This window comes from Rattus norvegicus, chromosome 7, assembly GCF_021556685.1.
Source record: "Rattus norvegicus strain SHRSP/BbbUtx chromosome 7, alternate assembly SHRSP_T2T, whole genome shotgun sequence".
NCBI classification, from domain to species: Eukaryota; Metazoa; Chordata; class Mammalia; order Rodentia; family Muridae; genus Rattus; species Rattus norvegicus.
The window spans coordinates 140,522,799-140,544,783 of record NC_141540.1 but is presented as its reverse complement, the minus strand read 5'-3'; the positions used below and the strand labels follow the sequence as shown (position 1 = coordinate 140,544,783).

The 21,985-nt window shown below is 48.1% G+C and overlaps 1 protein-coding gene across 2 annotated transcripts in view; it reads left to right on the top strand.

The window, feature by feature from the left end:
• The window catches only part of Lima1 (LIM domain and actin binding 1), a 100,125-nt gene extending 81,995 nt beyond the window's left edge, over nt 1-18,130 (top strand). Inside the window, 4 exon segments of one of the 2 annotated variants that reach the window (NM_001191615.3) lie at nt 701-758; nt 2,495-2,604; nt 11,636-11,769; nt 15,195-18,130. In NM_001191615.3, the coding sequence (NP_001178544.1) occupies nt 701-758; nt 2,495-2,604; nt 11,636-11,769; nt 15,195-16,194 (1,302 nt within the window). In that variant the 3' untranslated portion in view covers nt 16,195-18,130. 2 annotated transcript variants of the gene reach the window in all.
• The last annotated feature ends 3,855 nt before the right edge of the window (nt 18,131-21,985 follow it).

Genomic DNA, 21,985 nt, shown 5'->3' with positions numbered 1-21,985 from the left:
ACTAGAGTATTGTGTTGATGATTGTGAGACACCATGTAGGTGCTGGGAATTAAATCTGGGTCTTTCAAATGAGCCCACTCTCGACTCCTGGCTTTTCTCTTTACTTTTCTTTTCTTTTTCCTGCTTCCCCCCACCCCCTCTGAGACAGCTTATACCGTAGCCAAGGCTAACATTCAACTCACAGTGTAGCAGGGGACTATCTTCAACTCCTGATCCTCCTGCCTCCACCCCCCATTGCACAACCTTTTCACAAAACAAACAAACAAAAAAAAAACAAAAACAAAAAACAAAAAAACACTTGAACAGGAAAATGAGAGTAAGAGTAACTCCCGGGTTTAATACATTACTTTTCCTCGTCACGGAGCATACTCGGCGCCATATGAGGGGTTTGTTCTCCTCGACTCCAGGGGTTTTTCTTCCTAAGATATGGCTTGAGAGTTCTTTATGAGGGAGATGATACTGGCTTGGCAGCTGAGTGCTGTCTGTTCTAGCGTTCCTCTGTAATTGAGAGGCACGCTAATATCCTCATAAAAGACGTTTGCTGCCTCTCGTTTAAATGCTCAGCTGTTCTGGGGCCGTTATTCCCCCTCAGGCTGCCAGTGACTAACTGGAGTCAGCAGGATTTTATGGCACTGGCACCCTTTGCTCTTGTATTTTTAATGTGCTTCTTAATCCTTCTTAATCTTTTTTATTCCTGCAGGTTTCTGCAACTGAGAATAGCCTGGTGGCCCACCCTGTCCCTGCAGAAGATGACACCTGTAAGTATTTGCTCTGAGCTCCGTGGTGGGGGTTCCCCTCCTCTTATTGTCTGTGGAGGAAGGAATATACCAAACCCAGCAACCAATCTCACCAGGGCCTGGGCGTTGAGGGCTGGTGCTGGATCCCCTTCACACATGTCATAGCTCGGGGAGAAGTTAAGTTAAACACCGTTAGCCAGCAGTGGCGGCACGCACCATTAACCCCCCCCCCACACACACACACACACACACACACACACTCGGGAGGCAGAGGTGGACAGATCTCTGTGAGTTCAAGACCAACCTGATCTACAGAGTGAGTTCCCAGACAGCCAGGGAAACCTCATCTTGAAAAGGCCAAAAAGAAAAAAAAATTAAATGTGGTTAACATAGGATAAAGAGAATATTTCAGTTTTTGAGATTTTTCACCTACCGTGTGTGGGTGTTTGCCTGTAGTTGTCTCTAGTGTCTCTCAAGGCCAGAAGATGGCATCAGATCCCTAGGGACTGGAGGAGTCACCAGTGCTCTTAACCACTGGGCCATCGCTCTGGCCCTAACTGAAAGAATACGTCTAACAACATTCTCTCATCGAACTTATCCTATGTCCGTACTAAACTCTTCCAGGTCTGAAGCCACATAAACCAATCTTGACATTTTGCTCTGAATAGAGGACGTTCAGGAGAGAGTGATTAATTTTTTTTTTTTTTGGTTCTTTTTTTCGGAGCTGGGGACCGAACCCAGGGCCTTGCGCTTCCTAGGTAAGCGCTCTACCACTGAGCTAAATCCCCAGCCCCAAGAGTGGTTAATTTTTGAAGAACATTTTGAAGGCCTAGGGATTGTCCTGCTCACGTGCTAAATTTTCATATAATTTTATCCTGTTCTGGAGTATTCTAAGCCTGTTTTCTCAAAGATAAAAGATTTGGTGTTGACTTGACTCTTACCATCTCTGATTTTGGACACAGTCTCACTATACACTGTGGGCCTGGAGTTCATCGTGTAGAGGAAGCTGATCCCTCCTGCCTCCGACTCCTGCATGGGGCGGTTACAGACGTGAGATGTGCGTCACACACTTACGATGCTGGACCACTTCTGACTCTAATATTCAGAGTCTCTCTCTGCAGCCCTGGCTGTCCTGGAACTCACTCTGTAGATGAGGCTGGCCTCGAACTCACAGAGATCCACCTGCCTCTGCCTCCCCAGTGCTGGGATTGAAGATGTGCACCACTGTGGCTAGCTTACCTTTTTTTTTTAATTCTTGATAAGAGAATGATACTGTCACATTAAGGTTTTCTTGATAATTATCTCAGTTCCGGGCCAGCCAGGGCTGCACAGGCTACACCCCCTGTGTCAAAAATGTTTCCAAGGAATGGCTGGCGACTCAACACCTATCCCACGCTTTCCCAGCTTCGGCCAAAGCACCCTGGAAGTTACTGGGATTACAAAGTACCAGGAACCTGTCAGAGTCTATACACGGCCTTCAGAAATGGCAAAGGCTCCAGAGCAGAATGATGCACGGTGTGGTCCAGGTCCCAGCCTCGTGCTGCAGGTTGAGAAAGTCTTAGTGACAGCCTGACTCCTGGGGGAGCCCAGGCACTTTCAGTTGAGAACCTTCTTCAACAGAAACGCAGGGTTTTTCCTGATGCTAAAAGGACCGACCAGTCCCTGGTGGAAAGTACCCATGTTTCGCTTTTTCAAAGATCCCTTCCTGAGGTTTGCATGAGCTACTCTAAAATGCCTGTCTTGTGTAACTTCACCAGGTAACTCCCAGGGGAGGAGTGAGGCCCAGCAGCCCATATACACTAAGCCGCTGAGTCCCGACGCCAGGACCTCCAGTCTTCCGGAAAGTTCTCCTTCCAAAACAGCGAAGGTACGATGGCTCTCTTGAGTCCTAGGCTCTTGTTTTCAGTATTGTGAGTTGCAATTTTTTACTTTTAGTATTTTTTTTGAAGTTACTGGTATGTGTCCTGGAAAAGTATCTTTTTTTAAAAGATTTTTATTTATTTATTTTATATATGTGAGTACACTGTAGCTGTCTTCAGACACACCAGAAGAGGGCATCAGATCCCATTACAGATGGTTGTGAGCCACCATGTGGTTGCTGGGATTTGAACTCAGGACCTCTGGAAGAGCAGCCAGCAATCCTAACCACTGAGCCATCTCTCCAGCCCCATGGCGTGTTGCAGTTTTCATTGTTCTGTTCAGCATTACCTGTTTGTGCTTTCCTGGACGGAATGCCAGTAGGGTGTGCTTAAGAGTCGCTTTCATGGGTTGGGGATTTGGCTCAGTGGCAGAGCGCTTGCCTAGGAAGCGCAAGGCCCTGGGTTCGGTCCCCAGCTCCGAAAAAAAGAACCAAAAAAAAAAAGAGTCGCTTTCATGGGTAGGAGAGATGGCTCACTGGTCAGAACACCTATGGGTCTTTCCGACGACCTGCAGCACGCGGCTGGGACCCGGACCACGCCGTCAATTCTTGGCACCCACATGGTGGCTCACAACCATCTGTAACTCCAGTTCCAGGAGATCTACCATTCTCTTCTGGCCTCCTGGGATACCAGGAATGCATGTGGTACACATATATGTACACGCACGCAAAGCACTCATACACAGAACAACACAAAAGGGGGCAGAGCTGCTGTGATAGCCCAGGAGACTAGAAGCGCTTGCTGCGCGTAATCACGGAGACCTGGACTTGGCTCTCCCAGCATCTGTATAAAAAGCTGGGCATGGGGGTTGGGGATTTGGCTCAGTGGTAGAGCGCCTGCCTAGGAAGCGCAAGGCCCTGGGTTCGGTCCCCAGCTCCGGAAAAAAAAAGAACCAAAAAAAAAAAAAAAAAATCTCAGCTTCAGAGAAGCTGAAAGAGAGACTGGATTTAGGGCGGTCCATGCTGCTCCTGCGCCATGCACACATGTGCTGTGAGGATTTCCCTTCTGTGTCCATAATTGGTGTGTGGATGAACCCGTCAGTTCACAAAAAGGATGAAGGAAACAGAGCACGAGTGTCTGAAACAAAAAGAGAAAGCAGAGGAATCCAGCATTTAAAAAGGGCAGATTAGGAGGGCAGGGAGCAAACAAGAAGAAACGTTTAAAGGGAGCAGAAAGATCTGAGCCCGGCCAGGTAGCCAGTACCATGGGTTTGCTCCCTGTGTACCAGAGGTCAAGGTTTGGCTTGTGACTCTGGATCAAAAGTAGATTTAAAGCGGGGAGGGGACAGCTAGAGAGATGCATGCATAAGAGCACAGAACACTCCTGCAGAGGACCTGAGTTTGATTCTCAGCATCCACACTAAGCAGACTTTAACTGTCCTAACTCTGTTTCCAAGGAGAGGCAATGCCTCTGGTCTCCTTGGGTATCTGCAGCTACATAAGCACACCACACACAGACATGCATTAAAATAATAAAAATGATTTTTTTAAAGGATAGAGGGTGTGTTAGCTAGGGCCCCGCCCTGGCTCTGGGGTAGAGTACTTTCCTAATCTGTGAGACTCTGGATTCCATTCCAGAGCTCTCCAGAAAGAGGCGGGAAGGGGTTGGGGATTTAGCTCAGTGGTAGAGCGCTTGCCTAGCAAGTGCAAGGCCCTGGGTTCCCTCCGAAAAAAAGAAAAGAAAAAAAAAAAAAGAAAAGAAAAGAAAGAGGCAGGAAAAGAAGACCAGTGTCCTAGTTAGGTCCCTGCTGCTGTGATAAACACTTTGACTAAAGCAAGTTGGGGAGGAAGGGATTTATTCAGCTTCCGCTTCCACATCAGTGTCCATCACTAAAGCAATCAGGGCAGGACTCAGGCTGGACAGGAACCTGGAGGCAGGAGCTGATGCAGAGGCCATGAGGGGCTTTGCTTACTGCCTTGCTCCCATGGCCTGCTCAGCCTGCTTCCTTACAGAACCCAGGACCACCTGCCCAGGGGTGACCTCACCTGCACAATGGGTTGCCCCCCTCCCGCCACCCCCAGGTACATCACTAATTAAGAAAATGTTCTACAGGCCTGTCTACAGCCCAGTCTTTTTTTTTTTTTTTTTTTTTGGTTCTTTTTTTCGGAGCTGGGGACCGAACCCAGGGCCTTGCGCTTCCTAGGTAAGCGCTCTACCACTGAGCTAAATCCCCAGCCTACAGCCCAGTCTTATAGAGACATTTTCTTGAGTTTCCCTCCTCTGATAACTCTAATGTGTGTCTGGTTGACATGAAATTTGCCAACCCTACCAGTGAAGTGGCCCAGCAGATACGGCACTTGACAAGCTGTTTGAGCCCACATGAAAGGGACCAGCTCTTGCAAGCTGTCCTTTGAATGCCTACACTGTGTTTCAAACCACCCCCGCCAAGCACACACGCACGCACACGCACGCACGCACGAAAACTCAAATGAAAAAGAAAATGGTACTAAACCCAGGGATGGTGGTGCATGTTGAGGATGGGGCAGTAGGATGTTAAATTCCAGGCTGGCCTGGACTATGCACTGAAACTGACCCTATGTGTATAAAACAATGACTCATAAGACAGACCTGGCTATGGATTCTTTGTCACTGAGGAATCTGAGCCCTGGTTTATCCGAGAGCTAACGTCTAGTCTTGAGAACATTATTCTTCAACATGGCCTTGCCTGTTTGCCTAGGTGACGCAGGGCTTGGTTATGCTGGCCCAGTTCTGGAATGAAATCCCTTCTGATTCAGACTCCAGGCCCCGAGCCAATGGGAGCTGTGTAAGAGGACATCACACAGGTGTTCCTAGTTGGTCAGAGAAGATACTTGGCTGTAGACAGATCTCTTTGTGCTTACCTCAGAGTTATGTGGGCTCCTTTGTCTCTGGTCATCAGCCTCTGCACACACAGCTCAGGGCGTGAAGCCTGTGTGAAAGACTAGGGCACGCTGCCCGGTTCCTTTGTGTTTGTCAGTAGTCCAAGGCTCTAAAGGTGTGTGGAGCGGTGCGTGGGACTCATCTTAGCTCCCCTTTGTCTAAGGGCTGTTTGTTTCCTCTTGCTTAAAGTCCCCTTGCAGCCTGTAGGCAAGAGAAATACCTCAGTAAGTATGTCTGGCAAGAGCTGCTGTCGTAACTGGTCTCGTGGCTCTAGACTTTGCATCAGAAGTCAGTTCTCTACTTTGGGAAATTACATGTAGCAAAGAATATACTTGCTCACTCAAAATAGATCTTTTTGAGTCCCACGCATCCTGGGGGGTGGGGTGGGGGATCTGTTCTTAGTGCCTGCCTGTTACTGGAAACTAGGGCATCCTAAGCAGGGAACTCAAACAATTTCAAGAGTTTTTTTTTTAATGTAAAAATCGCAGGTGACTGGAGAGTTGGCTCAGTGGTTTAGAGCACTGAGTGCCCTCGCAGAGGGCCCTGGTTCAATTCCCAGCACCCACAGAGTAGCTCACAAACTTGAGTAACTCTAAAGATTTATTTATTCTATGTAAGTACACTGTAGCTGTCGTCAGACACACCAGAAGAGGGCATCAGGTCCCATTACAGATGGCTGTGAGCCACCGTGTGGTTGCTGGGATTTGAACTCAGGACCCCTGGAAGAGCAGCCAACGCTCCTAACCACTGAGCCATCTCTCCAGCCCAGACATGAGTAACTCTAGTTCCAGGGGATCCAATGCCATCCTCTGTCCTCCTTGAGCACCAGGTACCCATACAGCACACATAACATACATGGAAATAAAACACGCATGCACATAAAACAAAAATAAATGTTGCTGGGCATGATATCACACTCTCTTAATCTCAGCTCTCCAATGTTTTGCCTGCACGAATGTTTGTCATCTGCCTGGTCCCTGAGGAGGTCAGAAAAAAAGCATCCGATCTCCTGGAACAGTAATTGCAGATGGCTGTGAGCCACTGTGTGGTTGCTGGGGATTGAACCCAAGTTCTCTACAAGAGCAGCCAGAGCAGCCAGTGTTCTTAACCACTGAGCCATCTCTCCAGCCCAATTACTTACATTTCAAATGTTATTCCCTTTCCCAGTTTCCTGTCCATAAGCCACCTCCCCCCTCCCCGACCTTGGGGATTTTTAAATACTTTTCAAAAATTGTTTTGCGATAGGATTTCACTATTCAGCTCAGTCTGGCCTCAGTTCACTGTATACCTCAGGCTAGCCTTAAACTTGTAATCCTGCTGTGTCTCCCTCCCAAGTACTAGGATTACAGGCATTTACCACCAGGCTTGGCACAGCAGGGGTTTAATTAACAGTGGTAGGGTATGGGAGAAAGACCAAGACCCAGGAGAAAAGAAAAAGCAAGAGGATGTGACCAACCCTGAGGGTCACCAATTTGTCCCCAGCTTCCTTAGATGGTCCTGCTGATGGATAAGGAAAGAAAGCACAACCAGCCATTTGGAAGGACAAGCATAGAGGTGCCCCTTCCCGTGTCTGCCTTGCTGTTCTCTGAGGGCAGGGATAAGAGGCTTTGTGGTTTTATTATATGGTGTTAGAGATGGAGAACCTCATGCATGATATGCAAACTTTTTCCAGTCAGGTCCCCACTGCCCCCAACCTGGTTTTATGTTCTTTTACAAAGCTAGGAGAATCACGACCAAAGGTCACCAGGATCCTGTCGCTGCTTTTCCCAGCTCCTGGGCCTCCTCTCGTAGGGACAAACCTATTAGAGACAGTCTATTTGGGATGTGAATGTCCTGAGAAGGGCTTCATAGAGAGTTTCCCTCAGAAGCTGCAGGCTACGCAGAGCCGCCCTCCACCATTTACTGCGTGGCAAAGAATTCCAGTTTTATTACCTCGCTGTTTTGCACAAACCCAGAAGGAAAGAATGAATAGCATTTGCGGTATCCATCTGATGAACGGAGGTCTGACCTCAGTGTGAATTCTTTCCAATTTCATTTTGTCAACCGCCCTAGCCTCCCGTTCTGTTGCCAGCTGTTTCCCTCCCCCCTCATCAGCGGATATGCCACCTACATGCCTGCCTTCGTCAGACTGAAATCGAGCATGTGTAAGACAAAGTGTCGAAAGGATTCCAGATGACAGGTAGACAAGTTGGAAACTAACCTAAAACAGATAGATAGATGCCCGTCGACAGGAGGTCTATAATGTTCTTCACAGGGGAAAGACTGTGTTGGTCAATGTGTTTATCTATTGCCCCACTCACTCCAGAATGACCTGAGGACAGTCTCTCCACATTCGAATCTGAAATCAAGCGAAGACTCACTCTCGTGAGCGTGTTGGCTGTGGGAGGGCCAGGGTGCTTGCACTGAATTAGTATCTGTCCTCTTCTCCTAAGACTTGCCCGTACAGCCCAGGGGCCTTTAGAAAACACTCCGTTGGTCTTCGAGACAGGAACTGTGGGTTTCCATCCTCATCCTGCTCTGACTGTTTGTAACCTTGCTCAGGCACCTGATACCCCTGATACTTTAGTCTCCGTGTGAGAAATGAGGCATAGAAAAAGGAATCAAACATTCCCGTGTCAGCAGGGTTCTGCATGGCTGTGACAAGTCAACCTGTTGTGGAGGCATGGGCAGGTTGTAATGGAGAATTTCGGGCACTGACTATGCTTCCTGTTGTCTGAATAGACGGGGGGTGGGGGGTGTTTACAGAAAAGTGGCTGAACACCCAGGACGGAGAATTAAAGGGAAGGCATGGCACGGCCGCTACTACTGCTCCTGTCTTTATGACAGTCTAAAGTCCCTCGCTGGACAAGCCTTAAATAATAGCAGGAGCTCGGATAGAAGCAGTGGGAAGCAGCAGGTCCCGTGCTCAGGTAGCAGGCTGTGGAGTTGATGTCAAGGAGGGGGTGACTTTTCACTTGGGTGTGGGAGGCTTCAATGAAGAAAGCAGCTGAGGGTCAGGTGTGGGAGGTGACAAAGTCCTAACAATGCGGCTGTGGGTCAGGCGTGGGAGGTAATAAGGAGGGAGGAACAATTATGAGCAAGACAGTCCTTGTGTGGGTGAGGGCTCATAAAAGCCTTCTCAGCTGAGGTTGGATTCGCCCCAGGTGGATCTGAGAGGGGCTGGGTTTTACCTCCCTTAGCAGCGTTAGAATGTGGTCCTGTTGTTGGGTCTGAGTCTAGGTGAGCTCGGCTGCAGTTGAGGGCTCCAGGGCACATGGATTACTGTGTATTCACTGAAGGTTCCTATTTGTCTCTTCCAGCCTCTGCGTCCTGCTCCTGGCACCTAATCTCTGCTCCTGCCTTCTACTTTCCTCCTAATGTGAGCAAAACCTTTGCTGTCTCTCAAGTTCTTTCTATTCCCTGGGCTGCACCCTGTTGCAGTGTGCTTCTTCTGTGTGTGTGTGTGTGTGTGTGTGTGTGTGTGTGTGTGTGTGTGTACGCCTGCATGCATGTGTATGTGTGTATGTATGTATGTATGTATGTGTGTATGAATGCATGTGTACACGCATGCTCTCAGTGTCCCTTCCCCTCGTTCTCCCAAATCTATTTCAACTGTTAAACATACAGGATCCCCTCTTTGCAACTGAAGGAGATCCTCAGTCCGATAAACACATTTACCCCATTGCTTACATCATTTGAGTTATGACTTGGACGGCTTCTCTCAAGTAGCTCCAGTTGCACCATTATTCTCTCGTTTTATTCTGCATTTTAATGGAGGTCCTGCTTTGGGGGGTATGGGGGGAGACAAAAAACAAAAAATAGCCACCTCATCCTCTCAGAGAAAACCTTATTAAAGGGGCAACAGTATCTCCCTTTAAATCCAGTTGTGTCTGTAAAAGAAACCTGTTATTCAAATAATGGCCTAGTGACCTCCCACAGCTCTGTGCCGTAACATGGGCCAGCCTTAGGTACTTCCCCTCATGACTGGTAAACCGAGCTAGCCTCCGGCCTTTGGTCATTTCGCTATTTTTCCTCTCAGGACCCTGCCCCAATGAAGTGAGTTGCCCTCCAGTCAGCTCTGCTCTCTTCCAGAGCCCTTGAGACGCTGTGTGAGTGAGCGAGTCAGCGAGCGTCTGCCCATCATTCTGCCATGCTTTGCTCTACACTCGAGGCTGGGTTTCCTCCCAATCTGCTTGGAGAACAGTCCCCACTGATTTTGTTTGTAGTGAATAAACTTTTTTTACAGTCTGCCTTCAGGGCCGGTTGGCTTGTTGGTTGGTTGGTTGGTGTGGTTTGGTTTATTTACAATAGGGTCTCCCTCTAGCCCGGCTGGCTTGGTGGGCACTTGCTGTATAGACCAGAATAGCTTTGAACTTGCAGCCTTCCTCTTGCAGGCGCCTCCCAAGTACTGGGATGGTAAGCGCAAGCACCCACACCCGCTAGGGTTTATTTTTTAAATCTAAAGTTTGCTTTGCCCACCACCTGGTCCTCTCAGGCTGAGCTAAATTCAGGTTCCTGGCCTGGGGATTAATTTGCATTATTTATTGTCTTACATCTTCTGCAGAGAGCCAAGCTCATCTTCCGCCCCACTCGGGTGCCTAGGGTGCCAGTGAGAGATGCCTGGCCATCTAATCTTTGTGTTGGAGCGAGTTGGGGGTATTCACACTCAGGAGTAGAGACTTCTGGGGCCCCACCCATGTAAACGCTTACAATGTTACAATGGTTTTTTTTTTATTGTTGTTTTTGGGGTTTTTTTTGTTTTTTTTTTGTTTTTTTGTTTTTTTGTTTTTTTTGGATTCTGGCTTTTATCAGGGCTACAACAGCTAACCCGTATATATTGAAGGGAAGACTTTAGGGTCTTATGAATCATAGGCTTGCCCCAAACTTGCTGTATAGCCGAGGATGACCTTGAACTTATGACCCTCCTGCTTTCACCACTCAAGTGTTGTACCACCATGCCCAGTTTTACTCATTGGTGAGCAGTGAACCCAGGGCTATGTACAAGTTCGGCAAGCTCCCCACCAACTGAGTAGTTCACAGTTAACTGAGTCGTTACTGGGCCCTGCTTTCATTCTCTGTTAGTTTTCAGACACTGTAAACAATGTATCGTTAGCAGGAGAGGCTTCCTTCTGGAAGCCCAATAAGGTAGTCTGTTTCTCTTTTTTTTTTTTTTCTTTTTTTCCGGAGCTGGGGACCGAACCCAGGGCCTTGTGCTTGCTAGGCAAGCCCTCTACCACTGAGCTAAATCCCCAACCCCTAGTCTGTTTCTCTTACAAGATGGCTTAGCAGGTAAAGGCACTGCCGAGCTTAAGGACCTGAGTTTTATCCCCAGAATCCATATGGCAAGAGGGGAGACCAAACTCACCAGAGTTGTCCTGTGATCTGCACACATGCACAGCGATGTGCGTGCGCATAGATCCAGGAATAAAATGATAGTAGACATTTGAAAAGTTTTTTTTTAATATGCCACACACATTTAGATGTAACGGCTTATGCATACAGTCTTGGCACTTGGGAAGGTTGGGGTCACCCGTGGGAGTACGACGAGTCTGAGGACAGCTTGGCTAGAATGAAACCCATCCAGAGAATAGCAAAAGATACTCCTCTGGAATTGAAATACCTTTCCCTAATTCCCAACATGCACCGCCTTCCCTTGAGCATCAGACCCCAGCCCCTCAACACACACCAGGCTGTTACAGTCACCTCTCCACTTGAGCGTCAGACACTCCCACCCAGAAAGTCACCTCCTTCCCGCCACTTGAATCAGACTTCCTCCTTCTGTGTTGTGATTTCATTTTCTCCTACTCCCTGACCTTCTAACTACAGCTCTCCATCTCCAGTGTTTTCTGTGGTGTGTGTTGTCTGTGTGTCTGTCTGTGTCTCTGTCTCAGCCTGTCTACACCTTGCTCTGCAATGCAGCCCAAGCCCACCTGACCTCAAAGGCTTCTACACTTAGGGCAGCCATGTAGTTTGGTACAGAAATCCAGGAGAGCCTCCCAGCTCTAACAAGCCAGCTGGCAGAATCCGAGCAGGTGTGGTTCCTTTGAGAATGGCCCTTAGATGAATTAACTCCTAGGCCCGTCTCGGCAGGGTAACCAAGTCATCAGTGCCGCGGCTGAAATTGTCTGCTTCCTTGTCTAGAAGTTTCAGGCACCCGCAAGAGAGAGCTGCGTGGAGTGTCAGAAGACGGTGTATCCCATGGAACGGCTCCTGGCCAACCAGCAGGTGTTTCACATCAGCTGTTTCCGATGCTCCTACTGCAACAACAAACTCAGGTGAGCCAGACCCAAGCGGGCCTCTGTGGGCAGAGTGGGAGCGTACAGGGACCGAGGCTTTTAGAACACGGGCACCACAGGCTGCTGCACTGACACTACTGGGGTTCCTGGTAAAGCAGAAAACACTGGTGGTGAGTCCCTCATATGAACGATGATGGCGCTGGGAACTTCTCATTGTGGTCTGATGTGGTGATGTGATCTGTGATGTGTGATGTAATGTGATGTGATGTGTGATGTGTGAATGTGATGTGACATGTGATGTGTTGTGTGGTGTGATATGTGATGTGGTATGATGTGTGATGTGATGTGCAATGTGATGTGTGATGTGTAATGTGGTGATATGTGTGTGGTGTGATGTGGTGATGTGATGTGTGGTGTGATGTGATATGTTGTATGTAATATTTGTAATATGATGTGGTGTGTGATGTGATGTGTGGTGTGATGGTGTGATGTGGTGTGATGTGGTGATGAACTGAAGCCTAGGATCCTATGAACTGCTAATGAAGCCCCGCATCCATGACCAGATTTAGCACAACGTTTTCCTGTTGCCTCATAGAACCATAAGCCATTAAATCCCAAGGCATTCTAGGGCTGGTGACCTGGGCTTGGAATCCCAGCTGAGGCAGAAAGATTGCAAGCTCACGGCAACTGAGTGTGAAAAAAGAGGGCGAAGGATGTAGCCAGGGGTAGAATGAATGCCCAGCATTCCTGTCCCTTGGTTCAGTCGCCAGGACTGAAGAAAGGTGGGGAGAAGGACTCAAAGGAAAATTATCAATATGGCAGACTGGGAAAAAGAGTTCACATTAATTTTAATTACATAGTTTCAGAGGAAAGGAAGTATCCAAGGTGTCACTTACTCCCCCAAGCAGGCACCCTTCTAGAATCCTCTTGAAAGACGCCCTGGCACCTACAGGACACTTACGGGGTTTTGTACCTTACCATAGCTAGACCCAGCGGTAGCTCTAGGTAGATAACACTCCTTCACACGGCGCCAAAATCTGCCTCTGGGATCTGTGCTCTTCAGTTCCTTTTCTGCCCACTGAGTTAATTCTCCCTCCCTTCCTTCCTTCCTTCCTTCCTTTCTCTTTCCTCCTCTTCCTCCTCCTTCTTCTTCTCTTGTTTTTTGTTTTGTTTTTCACGATAGGGTTTCTCTGTGTAGTCCTGGCTATCCTGAAACTCCATAAATCAGGCTGGACCCAAACCTAGAGATCTACCTGCCTCTGCCTCCCAGGCGCTCAGATTAAAGGCATGTGTGCCATCACCACCTGACTTTGAATTAATTTTTTTCAACAAAACATATATTTCTCTTGGGGAAATACTAGCATTTTGTGACCTGTTGTAAAAATATAAAACATAAAACAGTCTTTTTACCTGCTCTAGGTCCGGCACCACACTACCCCAAAATATCTGCTAGATATCTTAAGTCTCAGTCAGCAAAGCCTCTCACCCACTCTGCTCCATCCCATATCACACTGCTGAAGGCCTCCCTCTGAGCTGGCAGCCATCTCTCTACCTATCTAGTTCCCAAGGCAGGTTTCCATGCCAGAAACACATCCCAACTCCATGGCGTCCCACACACTCTCCCAAATTCAATTCTCCACATGAAAAACCACACCACACAATAACCTCTGATCCAGTTGATAAGATATAATTGCCCACCTAGACATACAAAGCCCAGTACACACCCATCCCTTAAGAACATTCATAACAGCCTGTAAAGGTGCAGCGTGGAGTCTTAACATTAGCTTCCATGTTCTCTCCGGGCGGCTTCTCTCCCGTCTCCTCCTCTTCCTTCAAACTTTTCTCCTGCCCATCCTTCCTTCTCGTCCAATGACAGGCCTGTACCTGCCTCACCTGCGTGACATCATCCCACAATGACCCTTTAATTTTTTTCAATGTATATGGGTGTTTTGCCTGCACATGTGTCTGCAAAGCCTAAAAGAAAGCACCAGATCCCCTAGAACTAGAGTTGTGAGCCGCCATCTGGGTGCTGGGAATCAAACCTGGGACCTCTAGAAGAGTAGCCAGTGCCATTAATCACTGAGCCATCTCTCCAGCCCGTTATGATTCTTTTTTTTTTTAAAATAAAGATTTATTTATTTATTTATTTATTTTATGTATCCATTGCTGCTGTCTTCAGACACAGCAGAAGAGGGCATCGGATCCCATTACAGATGACTGAGTCACCATGTGGTTGCTGGGGATTGAACTCAGGACCTCTGGAAGAGCAGTCAGTGCTCTTAACCTCTGAGTCATCTCTCCAGCCCCCGTTATGATTCTTTACAAGCTATTATATAGTGGCCTGGGCTGGGGGCACACAGCTTCAATTCCAGCGCTCAAGAGGCAGGGGCAGGCGGATCTCTATGACTTCAAGTCTATGACGTCAAGAATAGCCTATTCTACATAGTAAGTTCCAGGTCAGCCAGGGCTACCTAGTGATTCTATCTTTGAATAATTAAAAAAAAATTAAACTGAGTAAAGTGTTATCTCCTGTTCCTTCTCCTGTCAGCATGACTTGTTTTTATCCCGTCAGGATTAGACACTGAGAACCAAATATTTGCAGCTCATTGGATCCATTCTAACAGTGTCGTTATTTTAAAATTAGCACAGCTGATAAACTAGGAAGAAGAAGATAGAACTTACAGGTTATAAATGCTGAAGAAATGTATGAGTGGGTTAAGACAGACTTATAGGAAAAGTAATTTTTAAACATTTTCACTGAGGAGAATGAAATCACTTGAAAACGAGGAATTCATATCCATTAGGATAGTGACCAGGGAAGGCTTAGTCCAAGGAGTGAGCATGTTTTGTGTAAAGGTAAAGACAGTCATGGCACTGCACACCTGAGATCTTATCAATCAGGAGACTGAGGCAGGAGGATTTCAAGTTCAAGGCCAGCCTCCGTTTAGCCCCCCAAACACACACACTCGAAAAACTAAAACAAAACAAAACAAAACAAAAACAAACAAGCAAAAAGCCTTAAAAGAAGATCAGGCAGGGCTTGAGAGATGGCTCAGTGGTTGAGAGCACTGACTGCTCTTCCAGAGGTCCTGAGTTCAAATCCCAGCAACCACATGGTGGCTCACAACCATCTGTAATGGGATCTGATGCCCTCTTCTGATGTGTCTGAAGACAACTACAGTGTACATATATAATAAATAAATGAATCTTTCAAAAAAAAAGGGTCAGGCATTAGGATAGGTCATCTATGCGCTTCTAAAGATATTTTCCTTGGACTGGGGTACACTGTTAGTATAGTGTTTGCCTGGCACACACAAGACCCTACACATTCACAGTATCTACCCTCCAAAGGGGAGGAGGCCTTTCACATCTTCAGAAAACACTGGCATTACCAGAAGCCTGCTGGTATAAGTGGGAGTGTAAAGGAAGAGTCACTGACTTGGTGTCTTCTCTTTTGGTGACAGTCTAGGAACATATGCATCCTTACACGGAAGAATCTATTGTAAGCCTCACTTCAACCAACTCTTCAAGTCCAAAGGCAACTATGACGAAGGCTTTGGGCACAAGCAGCATAAGGATCTGTGGGCAAGCAAAGGTGAAAATGAAGAGACTTTGGGGAGACCAGCCCAGCCTCCCAGTGCAGGGGAGACCCCCCATAGCCCGGGTGTAGAAGATGCCCCCATCGCCAAGGTCGGCGTGCTGGCTGCGAGTATGGAAGCCAAGGCCTCCTCTCAGAGGGAGAGGGAAGAGAATAAGCCAGCGGAGACCAAGAAGCTGAGGATCGCCTGGCCTCCCCCAGCCGAGCAGGGCAGTTCAGGAAGTGCCCCGGAGGAAGGGTTCAAAGTGTCAAAGCCCAAGTGGCCTCCCGAGGATGAAGTCTGCAAGACAGAGGCGCCGGAGGATGTAGATCTGGACCTGAAGAAGCTGAGGCGCTCTTCGTCCCTGAAGGAGAGGAGCCGCCCGTTTACTGTCGCGGCTTCCTTTCGAACCTCCTCGGTCAAGAGCCCCAAGCCCTTGTCGCCGTCCCTCAGGAAGGGTTGGAGCGAGCCGGAGCCCGAGCAGAGTGAGGAGTTCGGAGGAGGGACAGTGACACAAACGGAAAGCCCCAGGCCCTCTCGGGAGAAGGAGAGTGTGGGAAAATCACGCTGGCAGAGCGAGGAAGCGGAAGCGGAAGCGGAGGAAGCGCCGAGGGGCAGGGACGGTCGTTCTTTTGAGCTGGAGAGTGAGAGTTTTATAGGAAATGGCGCAAGCATAGCTGAAGACGACGTCGCCCCAGCACAGCGGTCTCCATTAGAACCCGAGTCTCCGGGTTGGCCTGGCTTTGGAGACACCACGACTGCTAAAGAATTCAATCAAAAATCCCAAGATGTCGGGTTCTGGGAGGGGGAAGTGGTCCGAGAGCTGTCCGTGGAGGAGCAGATAAAGAGAAACCGGTACTATGACGAGGATGAGGATGAGGAATGACCGGCCTCCAGCCTTAGATTCCTGTTAGCAACTCACTGCCCTTTATCAAGTGCTGCGCACAAACAGGCAGCTCGGCGCCACGGGTCTTTTACGTGGGAGCAACTTTGGAAATGAATTCCTGCTTGCAAAACAGAACAAAACCAACCCAAAACAACACCCCAAAACCAATTCTAAGTGCATTGTGGAAACACCATCTTAAACCTGGTGTGGTGGCACACACCTTTGAATCCCAGCACTCTGGTGGCACAGGTAGGGGAGTCTCTCTGAGTTGGAGGCCAGCCTGGTCTACAGAGCAAGTTCCGGGACAGCCAGGGTTACCCAGAGAAACCTTGCCTCAAAAGCAAAACCAAACAAAAACAAAGAACCCCTACATTTTAGCAGGGAAGGGCTAAGCAGGGATTTCTCTCAATGATGCAGCCCATGGTCTGCCGCATTCCCCCAAAATCAATATTAAAGTGACTAGATATTTAGAGGCACATTTTCACACTACAGAGACCATTGTGATATTAGAGACATTCAGAACACATTCAGGAGCCCAGCTCTCAACCAGAAGCACTTTAGCATAAAGGGCACAGTGTAGCAATTTTACCAATTTCATTTTTTTTTAATTTTTTTTAGTACTCAACTGCTGAAATCAAATATTTAGTCTTTTGAGCTTTTTAAATGCATTTTCTTCCTCTGGTAGATATGGGAAACTTACTTTCATCCTACTCTCTGCACTTTTAATTACCGAGGCACAAAACAGCAACCTTTGGCCAAGTGAGATGGCCCGCTGCCGCCAGGTAAAGGTGCTGATTTCAAAAGCCTCAGTGCCTGAGTTCAATCCCCAGAGCCTACGCCCAGGTGAGCGAGAAGCCTGCACACGGTCACCCTCTGACAAACGTCCCCTGTGGCTCACATTCCCGTCATCGGTAATAATAAACAAGTTGTTAAAACAGAGCCAACATTACAAACACCTCTGAGAGAGAGCCAGACATGGTACCCAGGTGATCAGTGCCCTATGCCAGTGTGCGCCTGCACTCTGGGTGTCTGCTGTCTGTCCTGGCTTCTCACATCCTACCGAAAGCCGCAGTGTTTGTATAAGACACTGTGGATCACCGTCCACCACACTCCAAGCGAAAGAGAACCGAAGATCTGACCTCCGAAGCCTCAGGGTTGAGGCAGATCTCGTCAGTCCTTAAGGCTCTAGAATGTATCGATTTTCACGGCAGATGATATTTCCGTCTTGGTAAATCAATTTTAGGCCTCTCTTCTCAGGCGGTGTCCTACTTTGATTCATTGTTGTGATAAAACGCTGGGCAGAAGCAACTTAGCAGAGGAAGGTTTGTTTCCACCCACAGGCCACAGTGAAGGGAAACCAGGCCAGAACCTGGGGGCAAGAACCGAAGCCGACTGTTCAGGAACAATGCTCACTGGCTTCATCTCTCTGGCTTACTCAGCTGGCATTCTTACGCCACCCAGGGCCACCTGACCAAGGTGACCCTACTCACAACACAGACAGACAAGGCCCACAGGCCATTCTGTTAGAGGCAGCGCCTCAGCGCAGAGTCCCACGTCCAGGCGAGCCTGTCAGGCCAGCAGACACTGGGGAGCACAGGTGGACTTCTCTGGTATTAAGGCTTTAGAACAGTATACGCGAGTGCATTTCTTATATGTAACTGATAATCCCAAATTATGTGTAGGAAGGGGACGGGGTGTTTTAAGATAGAGGCCGGGGTTGGGGATTTAGCTCAGTGGTAGAGCGCTTGCCTAGCAAGCGCAAGTCCCTGGGTTCGGTCCCCAGCTCCGAAAAAGAGAAAAAAAAAAAAAAGATAGAGGCCTTTTTGCATTTGTAGAGATTTAGCTCCGTTTTAGAGATGTAAGATAATCTGTTTCCTCATGATCTTGTTTAGCCTAAAACATTTTTATTCAATAAAGCTTTTAATTTACATTCTAAGTGTCCGCACCGCTCTTCTTTTCCACCGTTTCTTTTGCATTGTTAGAGTCTCTCCGGACCTGCTTCTGTTTGAGCAGTTTGAGGGGGTAAGTGCTATGAATTCATCTCACCACCAGATGGCGATGTTGAACCGAATTTGGCACATTTCGTCTATCCTGAAGAACACATTTTTTTCCCCCCTGAAAAATTGCAAGTAATTTGGCAAGAGAATTGGTGTGTGCATTCAGAATGAACTGTTTGTTTTACCAACTCAAATTCCAGTGGCAGTTTTTTTTACTGTTTACGGTACGCAACATTTACTAATTCACCTTACCATTGTGCCTAACACACAAAACAGGATTTCCAGCCATCTCTGCTGAAGACGCAGGCTCTTCAGTCTGGGTGTGAGCGTGTTTGGTTGATTTCTTGTGTAGAATCGGCTTCCCCAAGTGTTTCCTGCTACCACTGGTTTGTGGTTTTAATAATAGCCTGGAACCCAAATGTGGTGGTGGTCCATGCGTGTAATCCCAGGACTCAGGAGGCTGAGGCAGGAGGTTTACTAAATTGGAAGCCAGCCTAAGCCACAAAGCAAGACCAGATCTCGAATAGTCTGGAGAGACTGGAGAGTTGGCCCTGGATTTTATAGTACGTGCTGTTCTTCCTAGCACCTTCACAATCATCTGAACTCCAGCTCTGGAGAGTGTGATGCCCCCTACTGACACACACAGAAACACACTTAAGGGCCGGAGAGATGGCTCAGCGGTTAAGAGCACTGACTCCCCTTCCAGAGGTCCTGAGTTCAAATCCCAGCAGCCACATGGTGGCTCACAACCATCTGTAATGAGATCTGATGCCCTCTTCTGGTGTCTGAAGACAGTGACAGTGTACTCACATAAATAAAATAAGTAAGTCTTTAAAAGAAAGAATCCCAGCTACAGTCTTGCATACACTACTGATAGCTGGCCTTGAGCTCTACCAAGTTGGGGCTTTTCACTGGGTCACTGCAAAGACAATTTCCCTCCCTCGACCTGAGCTTCGAGAGGATTGCCCCACGTTAAGTACAGTCGTTTAGACATCACAGGGTTGTCCTGCTCAGAAGGGAGTTCTCCAAAGCCAGTGCAAGCTTCTTGGAACAGTGGCGACCCCAGAGTAAGGAGCCTAGAAGCAGGTGTCATGGCCACTCTATAACGGTCCTGGGGGCAGTGGTCCTGGAAGCTGAGCTGTACTGCCCTCAGGGTATGAAGCACTCACAGTAGCTGGGATGTCAAGATGGCTGTCAGCCGATCATCACTAGAAGGGTGGCTCGGTTATCAGCTCCTGGTTAAGTCAGGGCAGCTACGCACAAGTGCAGGGTCTGACAGCTGTCGGCTGAAGGGTAAAATGGGCGGATCCTCGGGACGTTGGCTTATTTGGAGTAAATATTAAAGAGTATGTACCAAAAGGCCTGTCCTTATAGCCATTTTAGCAGTGTTTAATGCCTAGCCAAACACTCTTAGGAAAAGTTAGATTCTTCAGCTCGTCTCACTTTATCATCTGTTTCAGTAGGAACGTTGCTAATTAACAAGCTAAGAATCGGTACATGCACATTTGGGAGGCGGGGGATTTTGAATAACATCTTAGACCAAAGATCATTGTATACCACTTCCCATATGTTCAGCTGACACGTTCTGAGTGCTCAGATTTAAACCCTATGGATCCAGAAGGCTATTTCTCTCTCGCTCTCGCTGTGTGTGTGTGTGTGTGTGTGTGTGTGTGTGTGTGTGTGTGTGTGTGTGTGTATTTCCAGACATGGTTTCTCTGTATAGCCCTGGCTGTCCTGAAACTCGTTCTGTAGACCAGGCTGGCCCCCAACTCCAGAGATCCACCTGCCTCTGCCTCCCCAGTGCTGGGATGGAAGGCGTGGGGGTAAATGGATTGTATAAAAGTCTGACTAGGTGAGCACAGACCTTAAATCCCATCACTCAGCGGGTAGAGGCAGGAGGACCTCTGCGTTAAGGCCAGCTGTATTTAGAGTGAGATCCGGGACGGCCAGGGATATGCCAAGAAACTGTCTCAGGAAAAAAAAAAAAAGTCCTACCAAGTGGGCAAGATAAGACCTGGATTCCTTGTTAGAAGCAAGTTTTATTGATGTTAGAATGAGAAGACCAATAAATAATGCTTTTTGCAAAGTCTATAAAAAATTACAATGACCCGGGGCTGGAGAGGTGACTCAGTGGTTAAGAGCACTGGCTGCTCTTCCAGAGGTCCTGATTTCAAATCCCAGCAACCACATGATGGCTCATGACCGTCTCATGTAATGGGATCCGGTGCCCTCTTCTGGTGTGTCTGAAGACAGTGACAGTGTCCTCACATACATTAAATAAATAAATCTTTTTTTTTTTTAAAGGAAGAGATGCTGAGGATATAGCTCAGCTGTAGCAAGCATGCTTCCCATGTGCAAGGCCTAGAGTTCAGTCAACAACACCAAAAAAAGAAAAACAGATTAAATTCACTCCATGGGTTCTGTTCCGAGCGTCTCTGGTTGGGCCCAGAAACCTTAGAACACTCTCCATATGGGGCATGGGGTAAACTAATGTCTGAGAAGCACTGAGGTGAGGTAAACTTTTGAGTGTCCTCCCTGGATGGCTCTTTCATGACTGGCCCTCACCTCAAACCTTAAGGTGGTGAAGTTCCTTTATTCGTTGTTCTCAGAACATAAGTTGAGATTATTATCACCACCATCCCTAGTTAGTTTCTGGCTGTTAACCTTGTGGCTAGGTTTTAACCAATGTTCAGGGCTCTCTGGCAATTGAAGGACAGTTTAGTACCCTGAGAACTGCCTCGTCTCTTGTTTCCTTATTTATGTAGATTTACAAGAGTTCAGTGTTCACTTTGAGCATTTAAAGTTGAGGTTTGTAGGATAAGGAAACCAGGGTTCTGGAGTCTAAAGAGTTTCTAGTTACAGCTGTTTATATGACTTTGGGCAAACTATTCTGCCTCTCTTTGGATTTCAGTTTATTCCTCCCAAACTTCTACAGGACAGATTTCCTTTGCTTTTTCCCCCCACTCCCTTCTGCCCTGAGAGCCCTATATTGTATGTAAACTGGTCTTTAAACTCATGACAGTTCTCTTGCTTCAGACACCCAAGTGCTGAGATTACAGCTGTGAAAGACCACCTCCTGCACACACTCGAAAGGGAATGGGGGTGGGGTGGGGAGGTCTCATGAAGTTCGTGTTGGCCTTGAATTTGCAGAGAATAACCCTGAACTCCTGATCCTCCAGCCTCCAGCCCCCAAGTGGAATTACAGTGGAGGCTGGAATTACAGGCTTTTAATCCAAGGATATTTCAAAGCCCTGTGTTTTCTTTGAGGAAAAGTGAAGGTAACTTTTAAGGCCTAAAGCCAAGGAGGGGGGTAGAAATCAAGGAGGTGCACAAGAGACGTGGAATCAATTAGGATGAACAGCACAGCCGACTGGCTGGGACACGGGTCCTGTAAGAGATGATCAGGACCGTATAGACCGGCCCGGAGCCAGAATGGACTTGAATCTGCTGGACTAGGAGGAATGTTCCCAAAAGAGAGAAACTAGCCTGAAGTAAGGGTGTGACCACGGTGAGGTTAAACCTGCTGCAAGAAACTGGGCGGGGCTTGGGCTGCAGGTGAGGGGCGTAACCAGGACAGGTGGGCGTGGCCAAGACGAAACGGGCTAGCGGGGCGAGGCTGGGCTCCACCTGAGGGGCCTGGGCTGCTGGGGAAGTGGGCGGGAAGGAGGGATGGGCCGGGAGGAGGCCAGGCCTGTGGGAGAGGCGGGCTGGGCGTCTGGGAGGACCCGAGGACGGAAGAGGGTGGCCGTAGGCCGGGCCCCGCCCCGGGGCCGCCTTCCAGCGGGTTCTTTTTG